The sequence below is a fragment of the Chionomys nivalis genome, chromosome 21, assembly GCF_950005125.1.
Source record: "Chionomys nivalis chromosome 21, mChiNiv1.1, whole genome shotgun sequence".
In the NCBI taxonomy this organism is placed as follows: Eukaryota; Metazoa; Chordata; class Mammalia; order Rodentia; family Cricetidae; genus Chionomys; species Chionomys nivalis.
Window position 1 is genome coordinate 5,049,698 of NC_080106.1, and position 17,168 is coordinate 5,066,865.

Below are 17,168 nucleotides of genomic sequence, written 5' to 3' on the forward strand. Positions count from 1 at the left end.
TCAAATAGAAGAAGTTTCCTCGTGCTCTGCTGAGGGAGAGCTTCTCATAGGGGTCAGGAGGGCGCAGTCTGTGAGGATCTGTTGAGTGGTCCAATGTGCACATATGGTGGACTGTATGTTGTGTGTCATGTGCTTAGGAAGACAAAAGCTTGGCTTCACCTTGGAGAGGCCGCGGTCATTGGATTAAGCATCCTATGCTCAGCCTTAACTGGCTCTTTTGTGTGGCAATGATTAAATGGGTGGGCCCTTGCAGATGAGGACCTGGAGCATCTGCTGCCAGAGCCCACTGGTCCTCTCAGGACATAGAGGTCCTGGCAGCTGACAGTGAAGAGTGGAGTTAAGGCTCGACAGAGCGTTTCTGTCATTCACCCTGTGGTGACACCATCATTGCTAATCCTACCCTATGCTCACCAAGAAGGCAGGAGCAGCTGAAGGCAGCTATGGGGCGAGGACCGAGGAGCAGCATTGGTCCCTGGAGACAGGGTGCCATGGAGAGACAGCCTCTGCCTCACTAGTCTGCCTCTTAGGAACAGGACAAGTCAAATCAGAGTTGCTCTGGAATTCCTCCAGGCCCACACAGCAAGGTAATCTGTAAGAGAGCAGGGTCGGTGGGCACCTGTAGGGGTGGCACCACGGGCTCTCCCTGGTAGCCAGCTCCCAGTCTCACGAGCCTGAAGCCTCTGGAACCTCTGATCATCTTTGTTCCTCAACCTTCATGCACTGAGGCCAGCAGGACTTACCTTAGCTCTGGGTAGACGTTGTCCAGGTACCACTTGAAGGGCTTGCAGCCCAGCTTTTTCCTAAGCTCCAGCCTGCTCTGAATACTGGAGGAAAGGAGACACACATTCAGTTCTGAATGCCAGGGAGACTGACGTGGCCTAGGTGGTAAGGCATGGTCCGTCCAGCCTCTAGTGCCCATGACCTGCTCGCCTCCCATTAGAGCCTTGCTGACAAAGAGTAGAGGCGCCTGTTGATGCTGCAAGCTACCCCACCTGCTCCCAACGCCCCCATTAGAAGGACCAGGCAGGCAGCACTCACTTTCCATAGGGCACATTTCGGGCAGAAGGCACTGCTGCATAATAGAAGTTCTTGTATTCATCCATCCAGACCTCAGCTGCTCGGCGGGTGTTCCTGCAAACGAAGTGTGCCTTCCTGAGCTGCAGCTCCCATCCTGTCCCCAGTTACCTGGCCATGCTTGCCTGCTGGTGTGAATAAGGACAGTGCCCACAAGTGTGTCCCTAGCAGAAGCTGTGAGGACAGCACAGACATGTGCTGAGATGAAATCCCTGCTGGGCCGTAGAGAAGGAGCCTCTAGCAGAGACCACTGAGACTCTGGTTGTCCTAGCCTCCCACAGCATGCATGGGTGCAGCACCAACCACTAACCTACTGGGAAAGTGAAGGAGGCTCCCCTAGCTTCACTTTCTTTCATGTGGCCTTCGGATGAGCGGGAAGTCATTGGTAGATTAGAAATGACAGCATGAAGAGGTGGGGCCGCCATACCCTGGGTCTAGGGATCCTCGCTGTTCTCAGCTCTAGTTCATACAGGAAGCATGCACCCACCCACAACACTTAGGAAGGGCCGCTGTAAGCACAGACATAGATCATCTGCTCAGAGGAAACATGGCCTAGCACATTCTTCCATGAAGACAGCAGGCAGGCAGTGGTTGCCCTACAGGGAAATCTTTTTCTCTACAGTAAAGGCCTTTTAAATGCTAAACCTATCATGTTGTCTGAGCTGTAATTACTAAATCCATCTCCATGTGGTGCCTCCATATTCCCCATAAAGTGATAAATATTCCTGTTGTCCCTGAATGGGGAAAGGGCCAGACTGCTGTCACTGAGACAAGACGTTGTAAACGCACTCATTCTTGGACTCCTGGTGCTAACCCCAGAAATGAAATACGTGTGCAAATGTCCTCACTTCACGGTGTATAGTGGAAACACTAGGGACTGATGAGTGGTTATGGAGTGCACACTCACAGACATGTAGGTTTGTGCACTGAGAAGTGCCCGGATGACTGAAACACACCTCTGGGCTTTTCTGGGTGTGTCTGTAGGGAGCAGAAATGATTAGATCAAGGAGGCTCTGACCTAACCAATGGCCATATCCCGAGGCAGAGTCACAATCTGGTGGTGTTGGTGAAAGGTAAGGGGTGCAGGCATGCCCATGGGCTATGTCTGCCATGCAGTGAGAAGCCTCTTGACATGGCACGGCCACAGCTGTCTCTAGAGAGGTCCAGAAAGAGAGGCAAGTGACCATGGGCAGAAACCCCTGAAACATCCTGCAGACTCTAGTCACTGATGTCCCCTGGGTCCGACAGGCTGGACGCACCCCATCTTAACAGCCTGAAGTCTTACGCCATCTCCACACAGAGCTCTGTGTGTCCTTAACTTGTCAAGCCTGTCCCTCAGCTGTCCCGGTTAGCCCAATCTCCCTTCCCCATGGCGCTGACCAGATGAGCATCAGAAGCATCTTGTCTGACTTAGAGGTTTTGTTGGCTGCTCCCTAAGGTCCAGTTTCATACTGTCTGCCCCCATGAGGTCTCAGTTTTTTGTTTTAGACAGGGTCTCACTATGTAACCTTGGCTGGCCTCAGACTCACAGATATCCACCTGCTCCGCTTTCTGTGCACTGGGGTTAAAGGTGTGGGCTACCATTTTAGAACTGGAAAAGATTCCCAGGAAAAGCCTGGTTGGACCAAGCAGTTTTCGGTTTTGTTTAATAGAATCTATTGCCAGTCACTAATCGGTTATGACCCATGATGTCTTGGCTGGAGAGAAGTGTGACGTGCTTTCTGATATGGTTTCAATGTCTGCTCCTTCAGAACTCATGCCAAAAATCTAGTGCTGAAATGACACCGAGAGGCAGGAGCTTCAAGCAGTGGCCAGGCCATGGGCTCTGCTGTCGTGAGACTGGGGCAGCTCCTGTGTGCCCATCTCCTCTCCTACCCTTCACTACATGGGCATCAGGACAGCCCTTGGCAGGGGTTGACACCTTAGCTACCGGACAGTTCTAGCGACTCAGCAGCAGCACTGTTACTGCAGTGTGTGGTGGAAGAACACTGGTCCTACTTGTGCCCTGAGTGATACAGCACTAAACCAGTTTCCCCTTTGAGATATCTGTGTACGTTTCTGTGCCCATCACATGGTAGCCTTTCCCTGGTGTCCGTCCCAATGCTAACTCCCTTGACACCACACTTTTAGTGGCCACATCTGCACTCCTGCCCCCATGACGCTCTTCTGAGCTCTCCACGGAGCACACCGAGGCAGCTTTTCTTAACTGGAATACCCTCTTGCATACTGGCCACTGCACCCTCTCTCAGCCTGGAGGCCATGCCTGTCAAAGGACACTGTCGCCACACGGTTCCAGGGTGTCTTCTCAGCAGACCGCAGACAACTTACCGGGCAAAGACAGTGCCACTGCCACCTGGGAATGTGTAGGGGTGCTGCTTCCGGAACACATGTCCCACACGGCTACATGGAATGATCTCGAGGCTGCCACCGCATTGCCACACTCGGAATGAGATTTCTGATAAGAAGGGAATTTGGCAACCATTAGTCGGCCATAGCTGTTGTCTCCATGGCATTGCTACCCTTGCCCTAGCCACCTACTACAGCTCACTTTTAACTGCCGAGGAAAACCAATGAGGGCTGCTTCTCTGGAACCAGATCCGGAACCTTTTATAGCACAAACCCTGGATGCATCTGCATAGGCCAACTCCACAGCACACCCCAAACTGAACATGCAAGGAAAACACCGGCCCACAAGTCTCCCAGACTACGGGAGTGTGCATCCCAGCAAACCACAGCTGTCCATGGAGACAGGTACACAGTCCAGGCTCCTCCATACCACTTCCTGTACACTGAATACAGGGTGCACTCTGCTTTCCTTCTGGGAAAACAAGAATCCTTGCCTATCGCCCTCATGTACCAGCAGGTCCAGGCGCCAACCAAGTTCCCAGGGTAGTGACCAGGGACAGTCCCCCACCCTTAGCAAGACAACTAAGTTTAAACAAGGAGAGCAACGAGTGCTATTCTGAAAGTCACCACTGAAGTCTGTAAGAAGGAGTTCCTCTCTAGGCTGGTGGCCACACCCCTCAGCACGTGCTAGCACAAGAACTCTACAGAACCAGCGCAGTCACCCACGGGACAGAGAAAGAAATGAAAAGAGATCTCTGCAAACCGTGAAGCTAGTGGTGGGCTAGGTCTTCCAGGCTAGCGTGCTATCGTGGCAGCAGTGCTGGGAGTCTGAATATCACTTGGTCGTGCTGCCTGGAGCCCCGTCCAGGAGTAGAGGGAGGGGAGGGCAAGCTTGGGAAGAAAAGATTCCATCAACCAATTCTCTTGCATTGTGAGGCCAACCCCACCTGAACAGACATAGGAGGCTGTTCTCAGCTTTTCCAACATCCAATAAAACTGTAAGACACTCTGTATCTCAGGAAGAAAACTCATATGAATACGCCTCCATGAAGACTCCAAGATGATCTCTCTGGGCAGGGCATCTGCTGAGCTAGGGGCAGCTTGGAGGCCAGGTTGGCTGCTTTCCAGGCTGAGCCCATGGCAGCTCCTTTCAACTGATTTCACGTGAGCCCTGGGTCTGGGCATCCCCTCTGCTGCTGGCCTGTGGGCCCTGGGCATGGAGTACACCTTTCCTAGGCCTCTCTTTTGGGCACTGGAAGCACAGGGCACCCATCCTAACACCACCAGGGCCTGCCTAAAAGACAGCCCTGTCCCGAATCTCACACCTTTGTTCTTCTGCAACTGCTTCCTATGTCAGTTACTGCTGGTCAGGAAAACAGGCAGTCTTGTGAACACACATGAAGACATGCTCTGACATTTCTCAGACAACCTTACTCTCCTCCTTACTCTCCTCCTCCCAGCATTACAGCCACCAAACCAGCATGGACTGTTAACTGCCAGCAGTCAGTAGGGCTCCGCAGAAGGTGGACCCCATTACAGGCCTGGTGGTCCTGCCCAAACCCTCTGCTCAGCCTCCAAGTGTTCCCAGGGAGCACCTGCCAGGGACCAGAGGACATCAGACCTCCTAGAAGGGAAGGCCTTCTACTCAAGGGTTGCCTTCCCCAACCGCTCGGGTTATTAAGCAGAATATAACAGAAACCCATGACATCAACCTTGTGCTCTCTTCTCTCTGGGCTCCAGGCCAGGGCACCTTAGAGACAAATCAACCTCTGTACGGTGACACAGGAGATGGGCTGAGTGTATCTGTCAGCCTGTGCTCTCAGAACCGCGTCAGTTCCTCCTGTGGCCTCCTGCACTCATGACACACACTGCCCTGCTGGGTGGCTCTAGCCCCTGGAACCTACAGGTGGAAGAGGCTCAGGGACCTTTCAGGTTCACTACTTCAAAGCCTTTCTTGTTCAGAAAGCTTCACCTAAGCCCAACACTGCACCGAGAAGGGAGAGAGACCAACTCATGACCCCTCCTTCCCTCCACACGGAGCCAGAGCTGGAAGCAGCTTTTTATCATGCTGGGCAGAGGCGCCCTACCAGATGAAATGTCTCCACCAACTTCAACTTCAAATGACACATTCCAACGACAGGCTAGCGGAAGCTGTTCTTTTAAGCCAACAGAAACTATCAAAGTCTCTGTCACAAAAACTACTCAAAGTGACAGTGGCGCTGCTTTCCTCCCTCTTGAGTCCTCTTTCCTCGCAGAGCACACCTGCGTACTAACTAAAAAAGCTAAATTCTGGATAGTGAGGGGAGTCATCTCCGAAAGACAAGCACTTGAGACCAAAGGCTTCAAGCAAAACAAGAAACAAAACCCGACAAGCTGACTAGAGTCTTTTCATCTGTCACACAAGAGGAGACAGTTGTCTGTGCAGACACCACCTGGAAAGGGACCACATCCCACTCCTAGCAAACACGTTCTCCACACAACCCCAGAGAACCTAGACAACAAAGGAGACCCTAAGAGAGACACACATGGATCTACATAGGAAGGAGGAAAAGACAAGATCTCCTGGTAAATTAGAAGTATGTGTGTGTGTGTGGGGGGGGGGTCACAGGAGAGGGGAGGAGGGGAGGAAGGGAGGGGAACAATAAAAACAAACATAAGCAGTGGAGAAGGATCTGAACATCAGGGCCCAACCAGCAGCTGAGCAGCTGCCCAGCCCCGCTACCATTCTACAGTTAACCAGAGCCCTGGAAACAGCCAGATCTCTCCAGTTTGGGAGGCATGCATTCCGAACCCCCAGGTCAAAGGATGTGATAGCACCTGGCTTCTGTGCAGGATAACCTGAACTTTGGTCTCCTTTACTGTCACCAGGGACACATCTCACCGTCATCCTGTGGTCAGTGTGTGTGTATGCACATACATGTTCAGGGACGTGTTTGCCCACTGAATGGCTGCTCTGGGGCCTTCCTAAGTGCTAGCATGCCACCCTGCCTCCCATACTTCATCAAGGAGACACTGGTGGACTTGAGCCAGAGGGCTGTACATACCCAAATTCTCTCCTCCCCACACATCCATCATCATGTCGTACTTTCCCAGCTCTTCAAAATAGAGCTTATCCATCACAAACAGGCCTCCAGCGATCATAGGGGTTCTGAAGAGGGAGAGGGAGCAAGGGCGAAGTTAGACCACACCACAGGCTGACATCTGTCCTCTGCTGTGCTCCGAGGGGGTCTTTCATTCTCCACTGGCTTCTATGTCACTGCCTGGGGTTCCACAAAGGCTGAGACCCTTGGTTTTTATGTGCCTTAACTTAGGAGGTAAGCACAGAAGTAACACTTAAGTCCATAGCATATAGTTCCATTCTGATGTGAGAGTCTCCTCTGTATGCTGTGAATGCTATTGGTTAATAAAGAAGCTGCTTTGGGCCTATTACAGCATAGAATAGGGTAAATAAGGCAAGAATTCCAAGCAGATAGAGGAGGAGAGAGTAGGCGAAGTCAGTAAGATGCCATGGAGCCACCACAGGAGCCAGACACACTGGAACCTTTCTGGTAAACCATGAGCCTCATGGTAAAATATAAAATTATAGAAATAATTTAAGATGGAAGATCTAGCTAGAAATAAGCTTAAGCTATTGGCTGAACAGGACTGCAAATAATATGGTTTCTGTGTGATTATTTTGGGTCTGGATGGCCAGAAACGAATGAGCAGTCTCCGACAACACCACTCTGCTACAGAAAACATAAAAAGGAGACAACATGGAGTCAGCAGAGAAGCCTTCTAAGAAAAGGGACCTAAAATTTCCTCACTGTTTGACCTGGTAGCAGATGCTGGCCTTGAAGGGAGACCAGGAACCTGGAGGGTGGGAGGCACAGAGCCCCAGTATCCTGGAAGCACACTGTGGCAGGGGTTGGGTCTGGGCTCCCCCGGAGGGCTTCCTACCATATGCTGCACTTACTTTATAGGGGCGACTGGGTTCCCCTGCCGGGACCTCCTTTGCTCCGGCGTCATGTAATCCCATTTGAACACCAAGTTCCAGTCAAAACCTGCCGACCAGAAAAGAAACAGCGATGAGAAGACACAGCCCCTCTCACCTGGCTGTCCCACCCTAGCATCTTGACAATGGCATCTATGGACAGGCTCACTGCCAACCAACTAACCAAGATGACGGTGAGGAGGGAACCTAACAGCTGTGGGGTGGCCGGGAAATGGGTGGCGGGGGAGTATGGCGCACAGCAAAGTCTTCTCAGTCCGCCAAAGCAACACAGGGTTGAGTTTTCTTTAAAATGACAAAACAATACATGTGGCTATGTGTCTGTGTGTGGTTATGTACACAAGACTGCATGTGCCCATGGAGTCCGAAGGGAGTGCTGAAGCCCTTGGAGCAGGAGTTCTGGGGTGCCTGATTTGAGTGCTAGGGACTGCGCTCAGGTCCCCCAAAGTGTAGCACGTGCTCTCTGAACCTTATTTCTTGTCCCCTCTAATCGTGGTGTGTGTGTTGGTTTTTGACATAGGGCATTGCTATGTAGTCCAGATTGATCTTGAACTTGCAGCAGTCCTCCTGCCTCAGCCCACTCCCCCCAGCCCCCACCCCAGGGCTGGGACTGGAGACATATGCCATCATGCCTGGCTTGGATTTTGCAACATTAAAATGTGTAAGAACAAGTGTGGTATCTCTGTGTGGTGCCAGTGCACCTACAAGGGCTGTGCACGTAAGACTGGGGACCTAGGGACAAGTCACAGCTAGATAAATCACAACTGGCTCCCAGAACCACACTGTAGCATATAGTACCTCTGTGGGACCAGGACCTTTCAGGGTCCAGTGACAAGATCTTACATGTAGAGTGTGATGGTGCGGGCCTGTAATCCCAGCACTCATGAGAACTGCCAAGGTAACAGGAGCTTGGGCTCTAGGCCAGTTCAGCTAAACAATGGGGGAAAAAAAGGAAAAGCTGTCTTCTACCCTACTCTTTGCTATTTGTGGAGTTGGGGGATCTGGGCTGCTGGAGCAGGGGACAGAGGAAGCTGCTCCATCTGTGGGCAGCAATGACTCTGCAGTCACAGAGCAGGGGGCAGAGGAAGCTGCTCCATCTGCGGGCAGCAATGACTCTGCAGTCACAGAGCAGGGGGCAGAGGAAGCTGCTCCATCTGCGGGCAGCAGTGACTCCACTGTCATGTCTCTCTCCCACCTGCAAGGCACTGGAGTCTCAACAATTCCTAAAACCAAAGGAAAATCTTGGATGAATTTCTCTTGTTACCTTCTGGTCACCCTCCAGGAGCCCATTTGTAGGCTGTGTGACCATACAAGATGCCAGTTCATTCACAAAAAACAAAGGTCACCCAGTGGTGAAGCAGGCTATGTTTGGATGGAGGGGAGGAAGGGCCAGCATCCAAGCTTGAGCACAAAGGTAGGACTGGTGCCTAGTGGGCAGGCGGCGAGGGCCAGCAGCAGAATGGCAGAACTCCAGGGCAGCAAGCTGGCTGGGCATGTAGGCTACAGGAGGAAGGGCTGGAACAGGCAGAGGACACAAAAACAGGTTCCAGGCCCATTCTGCAAATCCTAAATTCCATGGAGTGTCTCAAGCCCTGCCTTTGGCTGGGAGCAGCTCTGGAGCCTCTCAGATCAGCCCCTCAGTTGTTGGGGTGTCTCCACCTCTATCTGCAGGGACATTGCACATTCCCCTAGGTCTCACAGTAACAGCTCCAGGAGAGAGGGACGGGTTAACAGGGTGGTGGGTGGGGCTGGGGTTTCTGCCAGGGAAGCAGGGCTGGTCCCTTCTGTGAGGTACCCGTCAGAGCCCACACTATGAACTCTGTTGTCAATGTCACTGCTGACCATAGGACAGCAGAGGTCAGGAGCCTAGCCACACAGAACAAGCCAGGAGGCAGACAAATAACAACTGACACCTACCACCCTTGAGGTCAGCAGAGGCACCCACATACTGGAAGTTGTCCATGTTAATGACATCAATAATGGGGGATACAACTCGGGTCCTGTCCTGAGCAGGGACAAAGGAAGGAGAGAATATTTGTTACGTCCCCAGTAAAGCAAAAGCTACCATCCCGACAGGCCTTCCCATGAGATCCACCCTTGCAAAGTGGGCAGGGGCGGTGGCATGAGAGGGGCAGCTGACGACTGGACACTTCTGCTTCTTCTCCCAGCTAAAGGCCCAGGCTGTGCAACGGCCCTGAAACCTTGGGTAGATTTCAGTGAGCAGAGCTAAGCTCAGCCACTCTATGACCGCCACCCCCTCATGGGCTGCACTGGAGCAGCTCAGGAATGAACTCAGGGCTGAGGTGCCTACACCACAAAGACACGGCTTCTGGGTGCAGATGGCATACGAGAGGCGGAAATTATCACCTCCACAGCAACTGACTGGCGTTTTCAGATCCTAACTCAACTCCTCCGGGATTCTACCGGACACACCCACCTTCCCCTGACCCGTTTTGTTCATGTCTCAGTGCCACTCTGCTGAGGGCAAACACAGGCCTTCGACCTCCTCAGACCTTCAGACTAAGCTCTGCCTCATGCTGACGAGAGGGTGTGTGGTCTCTGAGTTAGAGTATTGCTAGCCAAAGAGAGACTCGAAGGAAGCTCAGTGACAGGACTGGCAGAGCTCGGCACTCTTCACGGGTGTACCCCGGCGTGCTTGAGGGTTGCCGGGAAACAAGCCTTGGGCCACGGAGAGCAGAGCAGCAGTCCCTGCGGCCACCCTACTCCCGAAGGCTGGGCATCGGGTGCTTCACATTCTTTCTGCTGAGAGGAGATTACATGAACCCTCATCTTGGCCCGCTTCCTCTTCAGTTATGGAGGAGAGGAGGGGAGGAAGGCTGGGACAGCCCCCGTGAGCTGGCAACTTCATGACTCTCCAACACGGTGGGAAGCTAGCCCTAGCTCGGCTTTCTGGAGTGACAGCCTAGAGGAGTACAGCTGTGGGGCTGGGACACTGGGATGAGTTGTCTGACACGGGTGGGTGTGTCAGGAGGGGCCAGCTGAGGGCAACCTGACACCATGTGATTGTGGACGTTACTGAAGCCCCTGAAGTTGGTTCCTCACCTATCAGCTGAGTGGCACCTGAGCCCAGTAGAGGGTAGAGATGGGACCTGAGCAGCTTTTGATGACTTAGTGACTTGCAGCCGGCAGAACGTGCTCGTTCTGTTTCCTTTCGCTATGTTTGCTTTGTGGACCCCAAGGAAGCACTTTCATAGCAGCCAGGAAAGTCATTAAGACAAGCAGAAGGCAAGAAAAATAACGCTAGGCCACACACAGTACCAGTGCTGAAGCTTCTAGAAGGCAGGATATGCCCGACTGTGGTCAAAGATCACCTGACAAGCCCACCAAGGGCACTGTGGTAAACTATTTCTCCTTGTAAGCCGGGAACAGGTGGTCAGTCTGTCCTTACCAGGGCAGAGAACCATCACTGCGGCCATCCCAGTCCTCCTGACAGGCACCCCATCAGACGGCACTCCTATCAATGGGCAACCCTGCTGGCCACAAATCTTCCTGCATGTGAGCAGGGAAGGTACTCCCCCGCAACTGGCCACTTCTTCCCAGGCTCCTGCCAGCTTCAAGGAAGCTGTCTTCCTCGGGCAAAGTGACTATTCTGTATCAATGGACACTGTGACACAATGCCTAGGGCACCAGCGTCCTTCACAGCCAGTGTGTGCAGCACACCCTCTGTGTGACCCAGGCTCACCTCGGCAACCCGCTCCAGCAGTGGTTCCAGCCATCGCTCATTACACTCGCAGTGACTGTCCAGGAAGGTCAGGACCTTGGCCTGCGCGGCGTCGGCGCCCCGTACTCGAGAGCGCATCAGACCTGTGAAGATAAGTTCAAAGTGCATGAGGGGAGAGAGCTCCACCCGAGAGCCTTCCTGCACGGGCAGATCCCCAGCAGGACTTCAAACACTCAACAATTTCCCTACGGCTATGACCCCAAGAAAGGCCTTCATCTAGCAGAAGTTCCCCTTAGCAAACACCCAAAGCATGACTTGAAAGCATTTTGCTGTCATGACTATAGTTCCCTACTGAGCTAAGGAAGGTGCCATTCCACAGCCTAAGAGCTAATGGTGCAAGTCTGGTGGTCACAACACCTGTGGCTGCAATGCAAACAGCTTTGTCTTCACACAACAGGGGCAGCAGATCAAAACCCAGTTTTGCAGCTGTGATATAAATCAGGGTCGTATTTGGCCCTGTCTGTAGTCAAGGCTGTGAGCAGTGGCTGGTAAGCACGCCATCATGACTGTAGTCAAGGCTGTGAGCAGTGGCTGGCAAGCACGCCATCATGACAGTCTTTCCATCAACTGTGCACCGACCCTGGGAGACCGCAACACCTGCATGGGATGACTCCTCACATGAACAAGGACGAGGGCTCTAAGTTCTTTTTAACACCAGCAAAATGGATTTTTGATTCATCTTATGATAGCAGTTTGAATAGGAATGGTCCCCAGAGACTCGTGTTGGAATGCTTGGCCCATAGGAAGTGGCACTATTAGGTGGCATGGCCTTGTCAGAGTAGGTGTGATCTTTTTGGAGAAAGTGTGTCACTGTGGAAGTGGGCTTTGAGGTCTTTTACATGCTCAAGCCATGCCCAGTGTGAGACACATTTTCCTTCTGCTGCCTCTGTATCAACATGTAGAAGTCTCAGCTCCTTCTCCAGCACCATGTCTGCCTGCACGCTGCCATTTCCTGCCATGAAGATAAGGGACTGAACCTCTGAAACTGTGAGCCACTCCAATTAAATGTTTTCTTTTTATAAGCGCCTCATCGGTCATGTTGTCTCTTCACAGCAATGGAAACACTAAGACACTTACTGACCGCATGCTACATTAGGGGAAAAGACGAGATTTCCAACTCCAAGCCATAGAAACCTTCACTCAGGAAATGGCTACAATGGCGGAGCTAAACATAAGCGGAAACTGTTTGAAAGGGCCTCCAAGAAGTCACTCAGGGGAGAAACTTGAGGGGATTCAATGCTTGAGAGCAGGAATCAGAGTAAGACCCAGGTCCGCACGGGCTTGCCCTCACTTCCCAGGCCCCTCCCACCTGCTGCAGGGCAGTCCTTCCAGCCTGAGGTGTCTGTCAGGTGACCAAGTACAGGACTTACAGAGTGGCTGGAAAGGAAAACAAGAAAACCCCAAACCTAGCCATCAGTCCTGAAGCCTGTGGTCAGCTTCCGACTCAGGCGGCCACAGAAGCCGAGAAGTTTGAGAACAGCAATGGCCGAGGAGCCGAGACCTCAACTGCTCTCTCCAATGCACACAGGTTTTGGAATTTGAGCTTACCGAGTAAACAAAGCTCAGAAAACACCTCTGCCCTCCTACAGAAATTACAGAAGGATTTCCATTTATAATACAATTGTTTTGTAGATAAGGCATCTACCCAAATGTACTTGTCTGAACAAAAACTGCAGAGAAGCACCAGTATCATGTGTAAGTATGAGGTCCTCAGCGGTGCTACTCAGATATAAGCCCACCCGCAGCCGGCAGAAGCTCACATGCTGGAGCCTTGGTCCCCAGCTATGGTGCTGAGAGGTCAGCATGTGGTGGCACTATAGGAGATGCTGGGAAGCAGGTGGGGCCTCGCTGGAGAAAATGAGTCACTGGAAGGGTACGTCTTCCCAGACCCTGTCTCTTCCCTGCAACCCTACTGCAAATGACGTGGGTTTAAGTCTGAAGCTATGAGCCAAAATAGCCCTTTCCCCATTAAGGCTCTCTTCCTAAGGACTTTGTTCCGGAAGTGAAGAACACATCTGGTGATTGCTTATGCTTGTCCCTGACATCAAAGGCTAATATTCTTCTGGAGAGAAACGAGATGACTCAGAATATCTACAATGCATCATTCTTAGCATCTATCATACAAGGAAACATCAGTCAACAAGAGAAGGAGCAAGAGAATGTGCACCACACCCAAGAGGAAAAAAACAAGCCTCAAGTGAAATTCACCTTGAGATGACTCAGATAATGGAATTAAAAGACGAAGATCTAAAAATGGCTATGACTATGCTCAGGAACTCATGGGAAATGACGGCTTTAATGAGTGAACAGGTGGGGATCTCAGAGAATCGAGAACTGTAGGAAGAATTAAACGGGTATTTCTCCAACAAAAAACTCACACGGCAGGAGGACCAGGGAACTTGAAGACAGTCAACAGAAATAGATCACCCAGGAAACTGAAGACAAAAACATGAGGAGCAAAAGGCTCGAGTGACTTTGAAAGGACATGAAGCAGTTACGTGGGGCCGGAGTTGAAGAACGGCACCAGAATTGTACCTGAAGGTGTGGTGGCCAGTTGTTTTCTAAATCTGTGGAAAACGTCAACTTATAAGGAAAATGAAGTCTAGGTGGATCAAATGTGACCACAGAGACACAGATAAAGGCTCAGGAGGGCTGCAGGTGCCAACGACCTGTTACATGCAAGGGATGACAACATGTATTAGGACAGTGCTCTGGGGAAAAACAGCTGGACAAGGGATGACAACACGTATTAGGACAGTGCTCTGGGGAAAAACAGCTGGACAAGGGCTCAGTGGTTCAAAGCATTCGCTGTTCTTTCAGGAGACTGGGGTTCAGTTCCCAGCTTTCAATCACATGTAACTCCAGTTCTAGGGAGTCCAGTGTCCTCCTCTGGCCTCTGAAGGTACACACACGTATGTGAGTATGCACGCATGCACGCGTGCACACACACACACAAAAGCAAACAGGGTCTAAAACGTAGACCCTGCAACGTTTTAAAGAGCTGAAAGCAAGACTCACGGTCAGGTCAGAACTCTTGGCCAAGAAAACTCCATTTAATAATAAAGGAGAATGATTCTTCGGATAGAGAAGCTGATGGGAAAGTCCTGAAAGGAACCGTCTGGGCTACAGGGCAAACACCACCAACAGCAGTGTCAATGTGTGGAAGGGAGCAGCAGACTCGTGGCAGAGTCTCGTAACCCAGCCCACTTCTCTTTTAACTTCCTTAAACAGTACCTGAGGGTCTGCGGATATGAGGTTTACAACTTACTCGTGAATAGGTGGCAGCGATGGTGCAGGGAGAGGACAGTGGAGGGGAGGCGGACAGACCAGGGCTTTCAGGGCTCATGGACAGTGGCACCAACTCCAAGACTACTGAGCTGTTTCCTTAGTAGAGCTACAGATCGGCTCCTCGGGACCACATTCTCTGTGCTAATTACGTGTCATTTGTGCCTGGTTCACAGTGGGGCTTGAGGTCAGCGCGCACACAGCTTTGTCACGCATCGAGCTTCATGTACTGCTCTGCTCAGCTGTCACGCCTCCTACCGTCCCACACCGGCCATGATCTGGCTCCCCAAGTCTCACCACCAGAAACAGCACGAAGGATGGCTCTTATCGAGAGCTACCATTTAGATGTGCTGTTCTGAGTGGAACAAAGTACTCTGCTCAAGAGACTTATCAATTATTCTTTTTTCCTCTACCCTCCCTACTCTCCCTGCTTCTTTTCTGACCTCTTGTTGACTTCCTTTTTTAGGTAGGAGAGTAGGAGCAAAAACTGAGCTGGAAACCAGTTATCTGGTAGGTTGTCTGGGGAAGAACCTGGGGATCAGATGCTCTTTGGTTCACCGTAGGCTTGAGCGACTGACTTGAGTCCTGCAGCACCTGCTCAGGGAGAGGACGACTTCCGCCTGTGTGGGATGGGCTGGTGGCCTTGGGCGTGGGGAGCAGTGGGCTCAGTCCCTGCACTGTTTCAGTCCAGCGAGCCTTCTGTTGCTTGCCTCCGCGCCTTCCTCATGAGAGCCTTATTTCCTGTGCGTCTGCTGAATGAATATTTTCTGACTGATGGCACCATGCAAGGATCCCTCTTTCATGCACTTACTAAAGTGCTGCCCTGCAATTTCAAACAGGCTGCGTTCTCAGTTCACACTCATGCTTACCTCCAAAATGAAAGTGCGAGCACCCCAAGGGCAGGAGTAACGGCCTTCACATTTCTAACCTTCTGCCCTCTAGTGTCTAGCACAGAATAAAGCATGTATTAAATGTTTAATAAATGCATGATTTTTTTTTTAAAGATTCTGGGGGCTGGATGACTTAGTGATTACTGCCCTTCCAGAGGTCCTGACTTGGTTCCCAGCACCCACATCAGGCAGCTCACAACCTAGGACCATATCTGTAGCTCCAGGTCCTAGGGATCTGATGCCTTCTTCACCTGCACACATATGACATACCCATCAGATACACACACATAAATTTTAAAATTGAAAAAAAAAAAAAAACCCTTGCTGGACTGGGGAGTTGGCTCAGCAGTTAAGAGCACTGGCTGCTTTTCCAGAGGACCTAGGTTTGATTTGCAGCACCCATATGGTGGCTCACAACTGTAAGTCCAGCTCCAGGGGACCTGACACCCTCTTCTGGACTCTGCAGACACCAAGCTCACATGTGATACATGGACATACATGCATGAAAAACATCCATACACATAAACTAAAACAAAAATCCTTGCATGGACACCTTCCTGCTCCGACTGCATATGGGGACCAGGAGGAGAGAGTCTGCACTGACCTGGGCTACAAATGCCACTCCTGGGTTCACGTCAGTCTCATGCAGTGGAGTGGCAAAGGCCGTCACTCTGACTGCTGGAAACTGGAAGAGGACTAGACAGTCATACCCCCGAGTGGCCCTGAGAAGCCTCCCGACTCTGCAGTGGGAAGCCAGTCTTTCCCGTAACTGCCCACACGGAGGAGAGTGGCAGCTGGGGAAGGGCTGGCATCTGCAAAGTCACATCAACATGAATTGACAGCACTCTCCCCGTCAGCAGGCTGTCAAACTTCGAATCTGTGGTTGTATCACATGCCTGGCACACGGAGACACTCTGCTCTTCATGGCTAAGCCTTAATGCTTTTATTAAACCTTTGCAGTCAAGGGGCTCAAGGGACTTGTCTGGCTGCGAGGGAAAGACAGTAGCCCATTATTCCCAACATGTAAACACAAATACAAATGTGGTTTGAAAATCTGACAGTTAAGCTGTGACTGTCCTTCCTGCATCTGCTGGGACAGGGCTATTGGGTGGCTCTGGTGAGGGAGAGAGACAGACAACGGCTGCTGTTGCCCTGAAGTAGTTACACTGGGCCAGGAGAGGCGGGACCTGGAACCCCAAAAGAAGCTGTACCTGTGTAGAAGGCCACGAAGACTGACCTACTGACTAGAACTTCATGGGAAATTCAAATGCTGCAGATCACAAGCCAAAATTATCTTGGCCCCTCTTGTTTTTATTATTTTGATTTTATGTGCCTGGGCATTTGTGCCTGTATGTATGTATGTCTGTGTACCATATGCCTACTACCTTAGGAAGCCAGAATAGAATGCTGGATCCCCAGAAACTGGCAGTTACAGACGACTGTGAGCCATCACGTGGGTGCTGGGACTTGAACCCGGGTCCTCTGGAAGAGTAATCAGTGCTCTTAACTGTGGAGTCATCTCTCCAGCCCCACTGGCTGTCTGCTCAGTGTCGAGGTGACCAAGCATTCTAGTGACTGCAGATCTTCAGCAGGCCACTCCCTACCAACCTCAAAGCCAAGCATGTCATCACAGCACTGCTCTGTCCCTCTGCTCTGCTGTCACTTGTCCAATCGATGTCCCCACCAATATACTCTGTAAGCACGCCGACTACGGCTTTAAGCTCAGGACACCTCTTCTACAGTAGATGTCAATCAGAACAATCTAACGCCCTCTGGAGCAAGAACACTAACACAGGAGTTCAGAGTGATAGTCAATCTTGACAGGATTTGGAATCACCAT

The 17,168-nt window shown here is 51.5% G+C and overlaps 1 protein-coding gene across 1 annotated transcript in view; it reads right to left on the minus strand.

Annotated features, from left to right (window-relative positions):
- Window positions 1–17,168, minus strand: part of Galnt2 (polypeptide N-acetylgalactosaminyltransferase 2) — a 120,112-nt gene that overhangs the window by 7,828 nt on the left and 95,116 nt on the right. The window contains exons 7-13 of the mRNA XM_057753726.1: window positions 11,115–11,236; window positions 9,329–9,416; window positions 7,376–7,463; window positions 6,465–6,568; window positions 3,403–3,529; window positions 1,039–1,131; window positions 741–824 (exon numbers count right to left, since the gene is read on the minus strand). Of these exons, the coding sequence (XP_057609709.1) occupies window positions 741–824; window positions 1,039–1,131; window positions 3,403–3,529; window positions 6,465–6,568; window positions 7,376–7,463; window positions 9,329–9,416; window positions 11,115–11,236 (706 nt within the window). The remainder of the gene's footprint in view (window positions 1–740; window positions 825–1,038; window positions 1,132–3,402; window positions 3,530–6,464; window positions 6,569–7,375; window positions 7,464–9,328; window positions 9,417–11,114; window positions 11,237–17,168) is intronic.